General features: G+C 42.3%; 1 protein-coding gene across 2 annotated transcripts; it reads left to right on the plus strand.

The window, feature by feature from the left end:
* Positions 1-237: 237 nt before the first annotated feature.
* On the plus strand, positions 238-11,801 carry bag5 (BCL2 associated athanogene 5). 2 transcript variants are annotated; one of them, XM_028438795.1, is made up of 5 exons: positions 238-555; positions 4,563-4,704; positions 7,908-8,276; positions 8,362-8,756; positions 9,065-11,796. In XM_028438795.1, exons 1-5 carry the CDS (start codon positions 533-535, stop codon positions 9,603-9,605), a joined length of 1,470 nt encoding a protein of 489 aa, XP_028294596.1. In that variant the 5' UTR covers positions 238-532; the 3' UTR covers positions 9,606-11,796. The 2 variants fall into 2 exon arrangements, with proteins under 2 accessions (XP_028294596.1, XP_028294595.1); XM_028438794.1 differs by lacking the exon at positions 238-555 and adding an exon at positions 596-1,316 and having other exon boundaries at positions 9,065-11,801.
* The last annotated feature ends 572 nt before the right edge of the window (positions 11,802-12,373 follow it).

Below are 12,373 nucleotides of genomic sequence, written 5' to 3' on the forward strand. Positions count from 1 at the left end.
ATATAAAAAAGAGAGAGAAAATAATTGCATTCCTTAACAAAATAATAAATTAATAAGTCACCAAGGAAAGAAAATAGCAATATTATACAGTGATAAAAACTATTTAACGAAGTGACACTCAGTATTTTCGCAATTTGAATTTATGGTAAAATATGTAAAATATCAAGGCTCCAACAGCATCCCCGCCCCTGCTGCACTATCGGTACTCAACCATGTTCAAATGAAGCGTACCCTGTATTGGCCAACCAAAACCTACACTCAGATTATTAAAAGTAAAGCTGCTTATTTTAACGATAGCGGGCTTATTTGTGTGTTATTACAACTAGATATTGCTTAACTTTAGAATAAGTGGATTTTGTTTCTTTATCTGCGTGAATCACAGATTAAAACACTAAAAAGGACATTCTGCAGCGCAGGTGAACCCTGCGTTAGTTCTGAGCGCTGATGGTGAAAGTAGATGGAAGGTAGACCTGAGACGGGCTAATGTTGAGCTTTAACCCAAGGAAAAGCCTGTTTTCCCGCAACGATTCCGATGGCTGTCCGCTGGCTCTGCAGGTGAGGCTCGGGTTCGGTTTGTTACCCTGCCTCCAACAGGCCTCAGTTATCGGGCTGAGGTGGGGCAATGTCAGGTGATCGGAGAGCGACACACAAAGAAACTGGTGTAGCGGGTTGACTGGTACCCCTAATAATCAGTAGTCTCCTTCGGTGCTGGCTGTTAAAGCTAACGTAAAAACCCAAATTAACGCTGTTTTGACTATTCTAGCTGTAGCACACTTGACTTGGGTCAAATAAATGTCATCAATTTGAGTTGGAATGAAAACATGTTTAATTCAGTGCTAGTTTGGTTCAAAAACAGCTTAAAATGCACAGCCTTGTCAAGATGCAGTTTTCAATGTTATATATTCACTCAAATACAACACAAAGATATGTAGATGTTAAATCTGTGTAAAGTTTTGTGCCGTTTTCCTTATTGTTTGCGTTCTCAGTATGCTAACGCATATTTCTAGCAATGCTAGCCGGAAGTCGGTCACCAGTTACCAAGGTAACCATCTGATTCACGCCCTCAGTGGCTGCTGTCGCTTCCACACATCCCAAACCGGCCTTTAAGTGTTACATAATCCACGATAAGGTGGATGTTTGTACAACCGGAGACTTTAAAAGCGGTGAACCTTTCACCGGGCGGTGGGCGGGGCTCGGTAACCGACCGCAGTGAGGCGGTGTGCGGCTGAAGGAGCTCCATCCTCCTGCGCTCTGTCTGCACATCTGGATGCATCTGTCGGGAAAATGTGCGCGAATGTGTTCGGCGTGCTCAAAAGGTGAGGCAGGAGAGTGCGTGTGTCGACGTGCGTGTTTGGTGTACGCTGGGGATCACATGGTTGTCATGTTGTTGTCGTGTTGTCAGGTTTTCTGCAGCGCTGCGTGATGTTTGCGTTGATCCTTCCAGAAGCAGGAAGGCACAGCACACATGCAGAACAGAAACCTCCAGGACAGGATGGAGACAGGGAGAGACAGAGCATTCATTGACTGATCTGTGTACGCGTGCTCACTACGAAAGAGTTAATTACTTTAGTTTCGCCAGTATTTACCTGTCGTATGAGTGGAGACTATTTATATTCAGCACAGGACATGCATCAGTGAAGTCTGACAGCAGTGGGTGGTGCAAAACTCAGTACACTGATTTCATGTTGGAACGTCATAAATATAATAGTACTGCAGCTCAGCATCGTGGGACACAGCTGTCTCTGTTAAATGGAACATACCATTGATTTTTATTAGGCCGTGGCTATGGATACTTACACGTATGGATAGACGGCCACTCTATGCATACGCAGCGCCCCCTCATTGGCCAGTTTAGGTCACGTGATAGGTGCACCACGTGACTTAAAGTTCCGTCAGTTGTATTTTAGCTAATATTTATTCTTAGCTACCCCACTAACCCTTTTATTTTAGCCCCATCCCTAACCCTACAATGTTTATTTTTTGTCAGATATGTATTTTTAAAGGTGAAATTCGCCGTGTTAAAATGAAAAAAATGTATATGTCAAATGTGGGATTCAAACCCACGTTAGCAGAAGGAAAAATCCTTGAGTGCCTAGACCGTTCGGCCGTCCTGACACAGTGAATACGCAGGCTATGGCTGCGTTTAACGTATCTCTAGACACTTTCTTTTTATTATTGTTATTGTTATCTTTGGGTCGTACCAAGTGTCCCGCGCTAAGTAGTGTTAACTCTTCTTTCCTTTCAGCAGAACACATTAAGAGGGTGTAGCAATCAGTGTTACGGTTCAACAATTGATCACGTTATCTTGTGAATCATTTTTGTCAGTGCTGCGGATTTATAACGACTACGTAGTAATTCCGGCAAGATTTTTTTTGTCTTCTCTTTAAATAGTATGTTAAGGTTTCATTTATTCAGACAACTGTGACTAAGGAAATCCACTTTTATCTCCCGATGTGTTTTGACTGGCAACTGCCAGTCTTAGTCAGAGGCGTCTGCTGATCGCTTTGATGCTTCCTTGACTTCTGCGTAGTAATTCCAGCAAGATTCTCTTTGTCTTCTTTTTGAATAATAAGGTTTCATTTATTCAGATAACTACGCAGAAGTCAAGGAAACTTCAAAGGAAGCATCAAAGCCATCAGCAGACGCCTCTGATGAAGACTGGCAGTTGAAAAATGTCAAAAGATCAAAGTGGATTTCCTAAGTAACAGTTGTCAGAATCAATTAAATCTTAACTTACTATAACGACTACAGCTGACTATAACTTCTTGAAATCAAGAGGCTGGTGTACAGGGTTATTTCGTTTGATTAGGGTGTTGGGTAAACTTTGGTATCCCCATCACCCGGTGACTTCGAGGAATGAATGTTTCCTGCGAGCTTTAAAGGAGCACTTTGGCTCATCGGACAGAGATTTTTGCCAAACTGGATTTTGATCAGATTATCCCAGTAACAGCTCAGAGTTGAACAGCGCTTCACACGCCCATCCTCCATTCCCCTTACATAAAAACCACAGAGTGGAATAATCCTTCATGTTCAGATGAGAGTCAGTGATGCTGCAGAAGTCACAACCTTTATAGTCCATATTTCAGGAGTTTATTCTGTTCTTCACTTGATGTTTTGCCTTTATTAACGTCATCATTTTATTCTTATAGTGATATTATAATGCTTCACTGACAGTGCAAAATATGAAAACTGTTGTAGTTTATATTGAAAATCAATAATATAACAGCAAAATATTAAACATATAGAAAAATGAAAAATAAGATTAATTCATTAAATTGTGTTTATATCTACAGTATGACTATATATTTGTATATGTTTTTAAATGGCAAAGCATTGTTGGTGTTCCAGTTTGACTAGTGATGGTGCGATTTTGTGTCTTCTTTTTGAAAGAGAGACAGAATATGAATGTATGTCTGTCATCTGAAGTGTGTTATGGTTTTGTGACTGAACAAGCTGATATTTGTTGCATTAAAACGTGCCTCACTTCTGCCATGACATGTCACCATTTATAACCATCACCAGTTTAACTGATGCACCACCAGGTAAACTGTTATATATATATATATATATATATGCTTTTCTTTTTCTACGTCATCACACCTGTTACAACAAATATGAAGATTCTGCAATTATTTATTACTACTTTTTAAATACATTTGAGTTTTCCTTTCAGACTTGTTCTGTGACAGATATTGGATAGTTTTTTTTAATAGATTTTTTTTGTCAGGTTTGAATAATTCTTAATAGCTTAGGTATTCTTTTTTTATATTTGATTGATTACATGCTGTAATATGTTAAGGTTTCATTTATTCAGACACTTTTTTTCAGGAATTTTTTTTTATAGAATATGTAGTTATTCTGATTTCAGAAAATGTAAGCTACTGTGAAGGCGCTGTTGCACTTTTGCCTAAACCTGGGTTAAAGCTTGAAATTGTTGAATGACAGCCTCATTTACTTTTAATTTTGGGATTGTTCTATGCATTTTAACTCTTGAGGACAATCACAGCAATAAAGTTGCACTTTTGACAATATATCTGATGTCTGCAGTCATTTTTAAGTGCATTAAAAAAAAAAAAAAAAAAAAATCGAATCTCGAATTTTTCTTTGAAAAATCAGAGAATTTTTTTTTTTAGGCTAAACCGCCCTGCCCTAGTGGCATCTAGTGATTGTTTTGATGTGTCCTCATGAGTCCTTGTCTGGGTGGGGCCAACCTGAGAGTTGGTCACTGGCTTGAAAGCAAGTTCATTCCAGCAATAAACTTGCTGGTATGCTAGTTTAGGTCAGTCTAGTTTACAGATATAAAAACTAGATGTTGGATGACTTGTTTAAATAACAAGTATTAGGTTGTAAATAATTCACCGGTTGGCTTTCATTGTTTTACTTACATTTTTGGAATGGTTAGCACTAATTTTCAGCACTGCTTTCAGAATCAGTCACGATATACCATGATAACCAGTCAAACCGTAAACACCAACTGGTTAAATCGTTTTCCTGGTGTAAAAGACACAAGAGAACGACAAGGTGTCTGCCATTGTTTCTTAATCCTGGGTTTTCCTCTGCAGCCTGTTTGGGAAGCCCTTTGATGGTGGGAAGAGGATGGATCATGGTGCCCCCCAGCAGCAGCAGCCACAGCACCATCACCCGATGCAGCAGCAGCAGCCGCTCTACCACCCGCAGCATCCCGCCATGATGAGGCTCTACGAGGTCTGAAAACACTTTGATTTACAACAGAAGCCGTGTGCTAAAAACGTTTAAACTCACAGAGAGAGGTGATGTTCTGTAGCACATTAGTTTAATGACTGATTCCCATCTGGTCAGAAAGTAGAGTTAGAGGGCTTGATAAAATGATACAAAAACACTTAAAATCATACATTAACCTCATAAAAACAAGAATAAGATATCAACTGTAAAGCTGGTTCCAGTAGAGTTTTCAATCATTGTCTTATTTTAGATTTCTTTAAAAAACTAAATAATATTATTAGATATATTTCAAAGTCAGATAAATCATTTTCAAAGAAAAAAAAAATCCAAAAACCACTACACGAATAACTCAAAATTCGAAATATTTTACTTCTGCAATACATGGAACCCAAAGGCTGTGTTTGAAATGGCGCACTCCGTACTACACACTACAAACTAGGGTCTACTTAAGCTCCCACTGAAGTGTACTTGCAAGTTTCCCATGATGCATTTCGAATATACGACGACAAAAAGCTGAAGAACACGGAGGCTAAAATATCTACGTCAATTCGCCACGTTTGAAGATTCTGAAAACATTTTAAGCGAGAAAGTGACCAAGTAGAATATCAGATGCAACATGTGCTCATTTAGTCCATAAAATTCACGGAAACACATTTCATGCCGACATTTCAGAGACCCTCCATTGTGCTACTAAACTTCCTCTTATCTTCAAAACAAGAGCCCTATTTACTAATGCCTTATAAAGTAATGGAATGTGCGTATACAATCTCAGTACGATGCAATCCCAGAATGCCACACCTGTCCCAGGACAATTTTACATTCCCTGGTAACTTCTCGACAATCTATAAAACTGTAAACAGTGACTGAATGTCTGTACTTGTATATACAGTATTATTATAATGAATTAAAACCAAGAAAAAAAAGTGTCACGCCTGCTGTTCTGGTGACTCCAGCTTTATCACCTGCTCAGCATCCCACATATGTTTCACACCTCATCAGCCTCTTCCTCCTTAAACGCTCCTCACTGGCTCCTCTATGTCAGATTGTCTGCGTTATGACTGCCCGCAGGCCACAAAGATGAGAATGAGCCATTCGTCGCCTCCGGCTCATAGTTAATCAGTATTTACATTTTGTTTACCACGCAGAAGTAAATCCATTTTTGTATTGACACAGTCACATCACCACATTGTATTTCAGAACAAAGTTTTTCAATATAAGGATTTTCATGTAGGTGTAATATAATACTTCTAATACAATAGATAGATACATAAACACAAATACACATCCCAATAAATACTTTAATACATAATTTAAAATAAGTAATATTTTTGATCACATTTATCACAGGTTGGTGTGTGATAGGACACGAGGATAAACCCTTATGTACCCCTGCTGTGACTCTATTTTAAGGGGGCGACCTCGGGAAGGGTTTCAGGTTCTCCAGACCAACCACAGATAACCTCATTCTCATCCTGGGAGACACAGACCATGGATGGGGAGGGCATGGGGGAGGGCATTTGAATTACTGCTTTTCCTTTACTGGTTGGCAAGCGCCACATCGTACTGGTTTGTGTCTGAGGCATTTGACATTCCCCGCACTACATCCCATGGCATGGTCCACATGACCAGTAAAGCAGTTTAGACGGTTTTCGGGTGGTTTAGGCAGTGTTTGAAGCGGCCAGGACGGGAGGGGGGAGGGTGGTGCACCTAATGAGGGGTCCCCGGTAACATTTCCCCATTAAAAAAAAAAAAACGTTCTTTGCCACACTGTGATGGCGTTTTATGCCGATTCTGTCCTTTTCCACGTTCAACAATTAACTCCGTTTTCATCGGTCGATTCCAGCATCCACCGTATTGGCCGTCATTCCTCGCAATGCATTGTGGGGTGCTTGAGTGTGCGTAGTGTGCCCACCATGTACACCTTAAAAATGTCCCGATAAAGTGTACATTCGGGTATTCCTCACATACGTAATCTTTGCACACTATCGAATTGGGACGCACTACATGCTAGTTATAATGTGGAATCATTATCTATCTATCGAATGCATAGTGTACTACTGCATTCGATTGCACTCAGAACACGGATAAATCCGACAGAACGAATCGGAAAAGTGCAATAAAACAGCCCTTGAGCTCGGAACCCCGTCTCAGGAGCTCGGGCAAGAGTTCCGACCCCGAGTCGGTCGGAATGATGTTTTAGAAAAATGGCGGCGCCCACCGTTAGACGTAAACAGTCACTTTCTCCTCAATTTTTACTTTCATGTGCCGTTTAATTTGGCATGTGTGTTAATAAAAGTGCAGAATAACTCTGTAGTGGTATTTCCAATCCTACTTTGTTCATTTGAACGCCGCTCTGCATAAGTAACAATACCCGTATAGTTCAATACACTCTACAGTCTATGGTTCATGCAGGATTGGTGCATTCAAGTCATTTCTCTCTCTCTCTTACCCAAAGAGGTAATATATTTCCCCAGCAAGCATTTTTGCTCCTTGAAAAATATAAAAAATATGAACTTGGTATGACCAGCCATGTTTTCCAAGCTTATTGAATAAAACCCATTTACCTCGGAGGTCGGAACTAACGACCTGGATCTATCCGGATTCCGAGTGCAACTGAACGCAACATACATCCGGGTATTTCTTGTGCACTTAATCTTTGCACATTATCGAATAGTCGCACTACATTCTAGTTATGACATCGCACTTAGTGCGAGTAGTTCAAAGTGCACGATTTGGAAAACAGCCAAAGATTCCTAAAGGAGGAAAAACATCATCAGGGCATTTTCTGACACCGCGCTTAAAGAAAGACACTTTGGCAGCGTTTGGAAGGAATATGAAACGACTGCTGCACAGACTGTCAGGAAATAAAATGGAGCAGACGTTTCTTATCTGTCCAGTGGAACAGCTGCTTGTTAATGTGGGATATGGTTCTACTTTGTACATATACGGCCTTTACTTGGACAGGAACTGATCTGAAGGAAACACTTGATATTAACTAACCAATGCCTTTTATGTTTTATTTTAAAAACTAATTCACAATGAAATTAAAAATGCTCCTTTTTTCTCATAAATCAGTATATTTCTGTTTCAGCCCACCTAAGTTCACACAGGGTCGTATGTAGCCCGTGAACTAAAGAGGCCGACAGTCCGGTTTTAACACGCGTCTCTACTTTCACTGAAGTGCAGGGTTTGTGGACTTCTTTCAGGTTCAGAAGGAGGTGGCCTCTCTGGGTCCGCAGGTCTGCACCTTCAGTGGACTGCAGGACGATCGCGACTACAAGAGGCTGGAGCGGGACCTGACGCGGCTGCTGCTGGACGTAGACCGCGTGGACACGGAGGGCCGCGGTGACCTGCAGGCGGCCAGAAAGAAGGCGGCGCAGGAAGTGGAGGGGCTGCTGCGCTACTTGGAGGAGAATGCCACGCACCCGTCGCGCCTGGCCATCGAGCAGCTCAGTAACGAGGCGCGCCACCTGGTGGACGAGCGCGTGGTGGCGCCGCAGAGGTCGGGCGGCGTGGCAGAGATCAATGATGAGCTGGTGGAGGCGCTGCAGAAGATTGTGCTGAGGCTCACACAGGTGAAGATTAGAGAGCGCGCTAAACGTCGTGATTAGATAAAAAGTCATTACTATAATCATGTTGTTGTGATTAATCCTCTCTCAGGTAAAGACAGAGGGCCGGGTGCCGCTGCGTAAGGCCCGATACCGGGCGTTGACGCGTCTGTGCGCTGTGCAGGACGTGATCGAGGGCCGTACGCCGCAGCAGACGCTGTCGCTGCCGCTGCCTGGTGACACGCACCAGGCCGTGCACTGCATCAACCAGGTGATGGTGCAGGTGAGCATGGCCCGGGGCCAGCTGGTAGCGCTGCTGACTGGGCTGAGCGGGCGGGACAGCTGTGCCCACCTGTCCCGGGTCCTGATGGAGCTGCAGGTGGAGCTGGACGCACTAGACGTGTCCGGGAACACCGCCATCAGGAACTACAGGAAGCAGGTGGTGGAGGAGATCAACGGGCTGCTGAAGCACCTGGACCTGGAGGGCGAGGGAGACGACACCCGCAGGTAAGTCACGGCATGATGAAAACGTCAAAATGGGGACACAAGAAGTCTTAATGATGAGATAAATTCATCATCTGCTAATAATTGTTACAAATGAGTATAAACCTTTTAATAACAAAATGTGAAGTACTTTAATACACTACAAAACAAAGTCATAAATATGAGAAGACACGCATGATGAAGTCCACATCTGGATAATAATAATTGTTGATAAAAAGTCCTAATGGTTTTGATGAAGTCCTGATAATGAAAATGAATTGGGAACTATTGCAGTCCTGTTTCAGTGACCCTGGTGATGTTCTGGTCCACAGGTACGATCTGGCTCAAAATAATTCCATCCGTGAGATCGAGGCGGTGCGAGCTCACGTCTCCCACCTCCGAGAGGGCATCCTGCGTCACTGCGCCATGGGCGACCTCGGGTTCCGACCCAAAGCAGAGCTGGTTAGCCTCCTGTCTCACCTGGACCAGGTGGACACGGCCAGGAATCCGTGTATCCGCGAGGCCCGACGCCGCGCTGTGGTGGAAGTTCAGGCCATCATCACCTTCCTGGACCTCCGCGAGGCACTGGCCCGACGCCACCCGGGCCCCGACGAGAACCCGGCACACCGATCCGTGTGGCTAGTGCTGGGCAGCCTGTCTGACCTGCAGGCTCAAGTTCTGGGCTTTGACGGCAAACGGGCCGACAAGAGCTACATGATGCTGGAGGAGCTGCTGACCAAGCAGCTGCTGGCGCTGGACGCCGTGGAGCCGCACGGAGACGAGGGCACCAAGGCGGCCCGCAAACAGGCGGTGAAGTTCGCCCAGAACATTCTCAACTACCTGGACATGAAGACAGACGAGTGGGAGTACTGACCCATCCTGTCGGCGTTCCACAGGCTGTACATACAGACTACAACTCCCAGAATGCACTGCAGCAGCTTCTCTCTTTTCCCTTTGTGTACGTGTGTGTTGTCTTTTCATTTTGGGCCAGTTCATCTATTGAAGTTCTGAAAATATGAAGCTCTTTGATTAGTTCACATTAATACCAATAAATGATAAAAAAAAAATAAAAATAAATATGCATCCTTAGTGTCCTAAGCAGATGTTGGCAGAACATGATCTAAGACAAGTTTAAGGCTAGTTCTGCATTAGTTCCAAACTAGAAGTGGACTTACTGGTTTTAGACTACTAGACTAGTTTCAGGATGGTTTTAGAGGGCGCGCTCACGCTGGGAATCCCTGCCAGGTTTGGTTTGTGGAAGAGGAAGAGGTGCTGGCACAGTAACGTACGTGTGAGCATCTCTCACCAGTAAAGGTGGACATGCGAATGCTCCTAATACATCTGAGCTTTGCCCTGGGTGTTTGTGTGCACACACATTTTGCACATGAAGCCTAGATGGCAGGAAATAGTCTGGAAATGTATCTTTAGTTTAAACATCAGTGGATTTCATAAAAAGTATGAACTCAGTAAAACCAGCAATCTGAACAATAAAGGCAAGAGATGTTGCCCAGTCCCCCAAACATGGACCAAATTTTATAAATATCCTAATTTTGGGACTATAAGTTACACCAGTACATCGGTCGCCTTTCAAGAAACCTACTACTTACTGGGAACATTGTTAGAAATTTAACGTAAACATGCATTCCCGTTTTTACTCAATAGAAGGCGCTGCCAACTCGTGTTGAAAGTCCACGGATAGGTCGCGGTGCTGTATAAGTCGTGTGCTCAGTTGTAGATGAAAAAGTAGTGACTGATACCTGGAAAATAGGTAATATACAGTAACTCTGCACGGTCACAAGCAGGTTCATGTTGCAGAAGAAGAAAAAGACGAGGTTTGTTAAAATCCTCGTAATTCAGTTGAATCCAGTTGAATTCATGAAATGTTCACATGTTCCTCAGTGAGTCTGACGGGATCTTGCGTTTCCGTTCTGTCTCCCCCTCACGTTTCCCCTCCCTTGGTGTGAGACGTTTGTCGTCTGGAGATCAAAGCACCTTTTCCGCTCGTGTCCGTTTGCTGTGGAGCTAAAAATGGACGGATGTTTAAACTGCTGCTGCTTTGGTTTGTGCTTTCTATTGACTGAGAGGAGGGGACGTTCTCCCCGTCACAGACATGTGGAGGCGTCTGAAACTCTGTGCCTTTAATTTCCTCCCCCACCTGTCTTCACTATGTTGGTTTCCTCGCACCGATGCACAAAAATCCGCTGAATGTGTCCCAGCACTTTTTATCACTACAGGAAGTTTGCACTAATGCTCCGATTTAAGGCTGCACCTGCTCCTCGTCGGTCAGTGTTTTTGGTGTGAGTCAATTCATCAGCTTCCTTTCCAGTGGCTGCAATTCAAAATAAAATCCCTCGGAGAACTTTCATAGGGGGAAAAAAGTTGTGATTGTACGCAGGAGGAAACTTAAAAAAAAAAAACAAACAAAAAAAAACACGTCTTCTAGGATTTCTACACCTTTAGTGTGTGTGCAAGGGTTAAATATTCATTATTTCCATGTTAAGCAGGCTTGTTTAAATCAGTAATAGACATTAAATGTGTCCTATTGTGTTTTTTTTTAAAAAAAGAAGAAGTTGGTGTGAAGCACAGAGTAAAGCGAGTACAATGAAAATGTGATCAAATGAAACGGAAATAAAAACTACTAAAGACAAGATTTACACTGATGACACTAATTTTCCAGGCACACTTGTGCAGTGTAATGCACTGATTTGTATTGTTTTTTAGTTTCCTATGCTTTAAGTTCACTGTTCTGGGTTTATCTCAGAGGGTGAGGTGGATGTAAGATGCTGAGATGTGTGCATAGAGTGTTGGAACCTGCTTGAAACTTGTATTAAAACGTTCACAGATTAAGGAAACAAACTCAAAGTGTTTGTTGGTATTTTTGTTTTTGTTTGTATCAACTTCAACGTTCCGCCGAGCACATTCAGCTCAGAAAAAGGGAGAAACAAAGTCAAGTTTTAATCCAACTTCAAGCAGCAGAAAGTAGAAAGTCTGTAGTTGACGTTTAAACAGGAAAAGAATGACTTTGGTCGGATTAGTGACATTAATTTTGATTAATGTATTCAATTGTAGCAAAGGTCCACAGTCTAAGTACGATGCACATCAATACACAGATACAATTTAACAGTATTAGCATTGCAGATGTTCACTCAACACATAATGCCTGTGACCATGTGATATCGATTTAGACCAGTGTTTCTCAAATGGGGGCAGCGATGGCACTACAGGGGATACTTGAGCGAAGGAGAGTGGAAAATTATCAAATAAAAGCATTCAAAATATGGCCTTTTAGAATGTTTATTTTTAGTTAAAAATAATATTCGTAATAATGATTATCTTGATTAGAACATGAACTGAAAATACAAGGGTATGGTTGTTCTCAGAAATCGTTTTCATCTATCCAGTTAAAGAGCTGCATGTCAAATGTAAAACCCAACAAAACACACTTATTAAATCAAAAATACTAGGGCTGTCCCGATCCGATATTGATATCGAATAGCGGTCCAAATTTTCCACTCCAGCACTTCTATCCATAAGTGACTGTGGTTCACACTCCAACAGAGTTTTTATTCAATTGTGGAATACTATAGATATTATTATGAAGGTTAAATGTATGTAACCAATTGGTTAATAATAAATGGATC

Source organism: Gouania willdenowi, chromosome 22 (genome assembly GCF_900634775.1).
Source record: "Gouania willdenowi chromosome 22, fGouWil2.1, whole genome shotgun sequence".
Classification (NCBI taxonomy): Eukaryota; Metazoa; Chordata; class Actinopteri; order Blenniiformes; family Gobiesocidae; genus Gouania; species Gouania willdenowi.

Bases quoted from the DNA above. Each gene is read 5' to 3' on its own strand.
- bag5 (XM_028438794.1), top strand. From the start codon at position 1,285: ATGTGCGCGAATGTGTTCGGCGTGCTCAAAAG. The intron at 1,317-4,562 runs GTGAGGCAGGAG...TTTCCTCTGCAG, and splicing joins GTGTTCGGCGTGCTCAAAAG to CCTGTTTGGGAAGCCCTTTG. The intron at 8,277-8,361 runs GTGAAGATTAGA...ATCCTCTCTCAG, and splicing joins TTGTGCTGAGGCTCACACAG to GTAAAGACAGAGGGCCGGGT.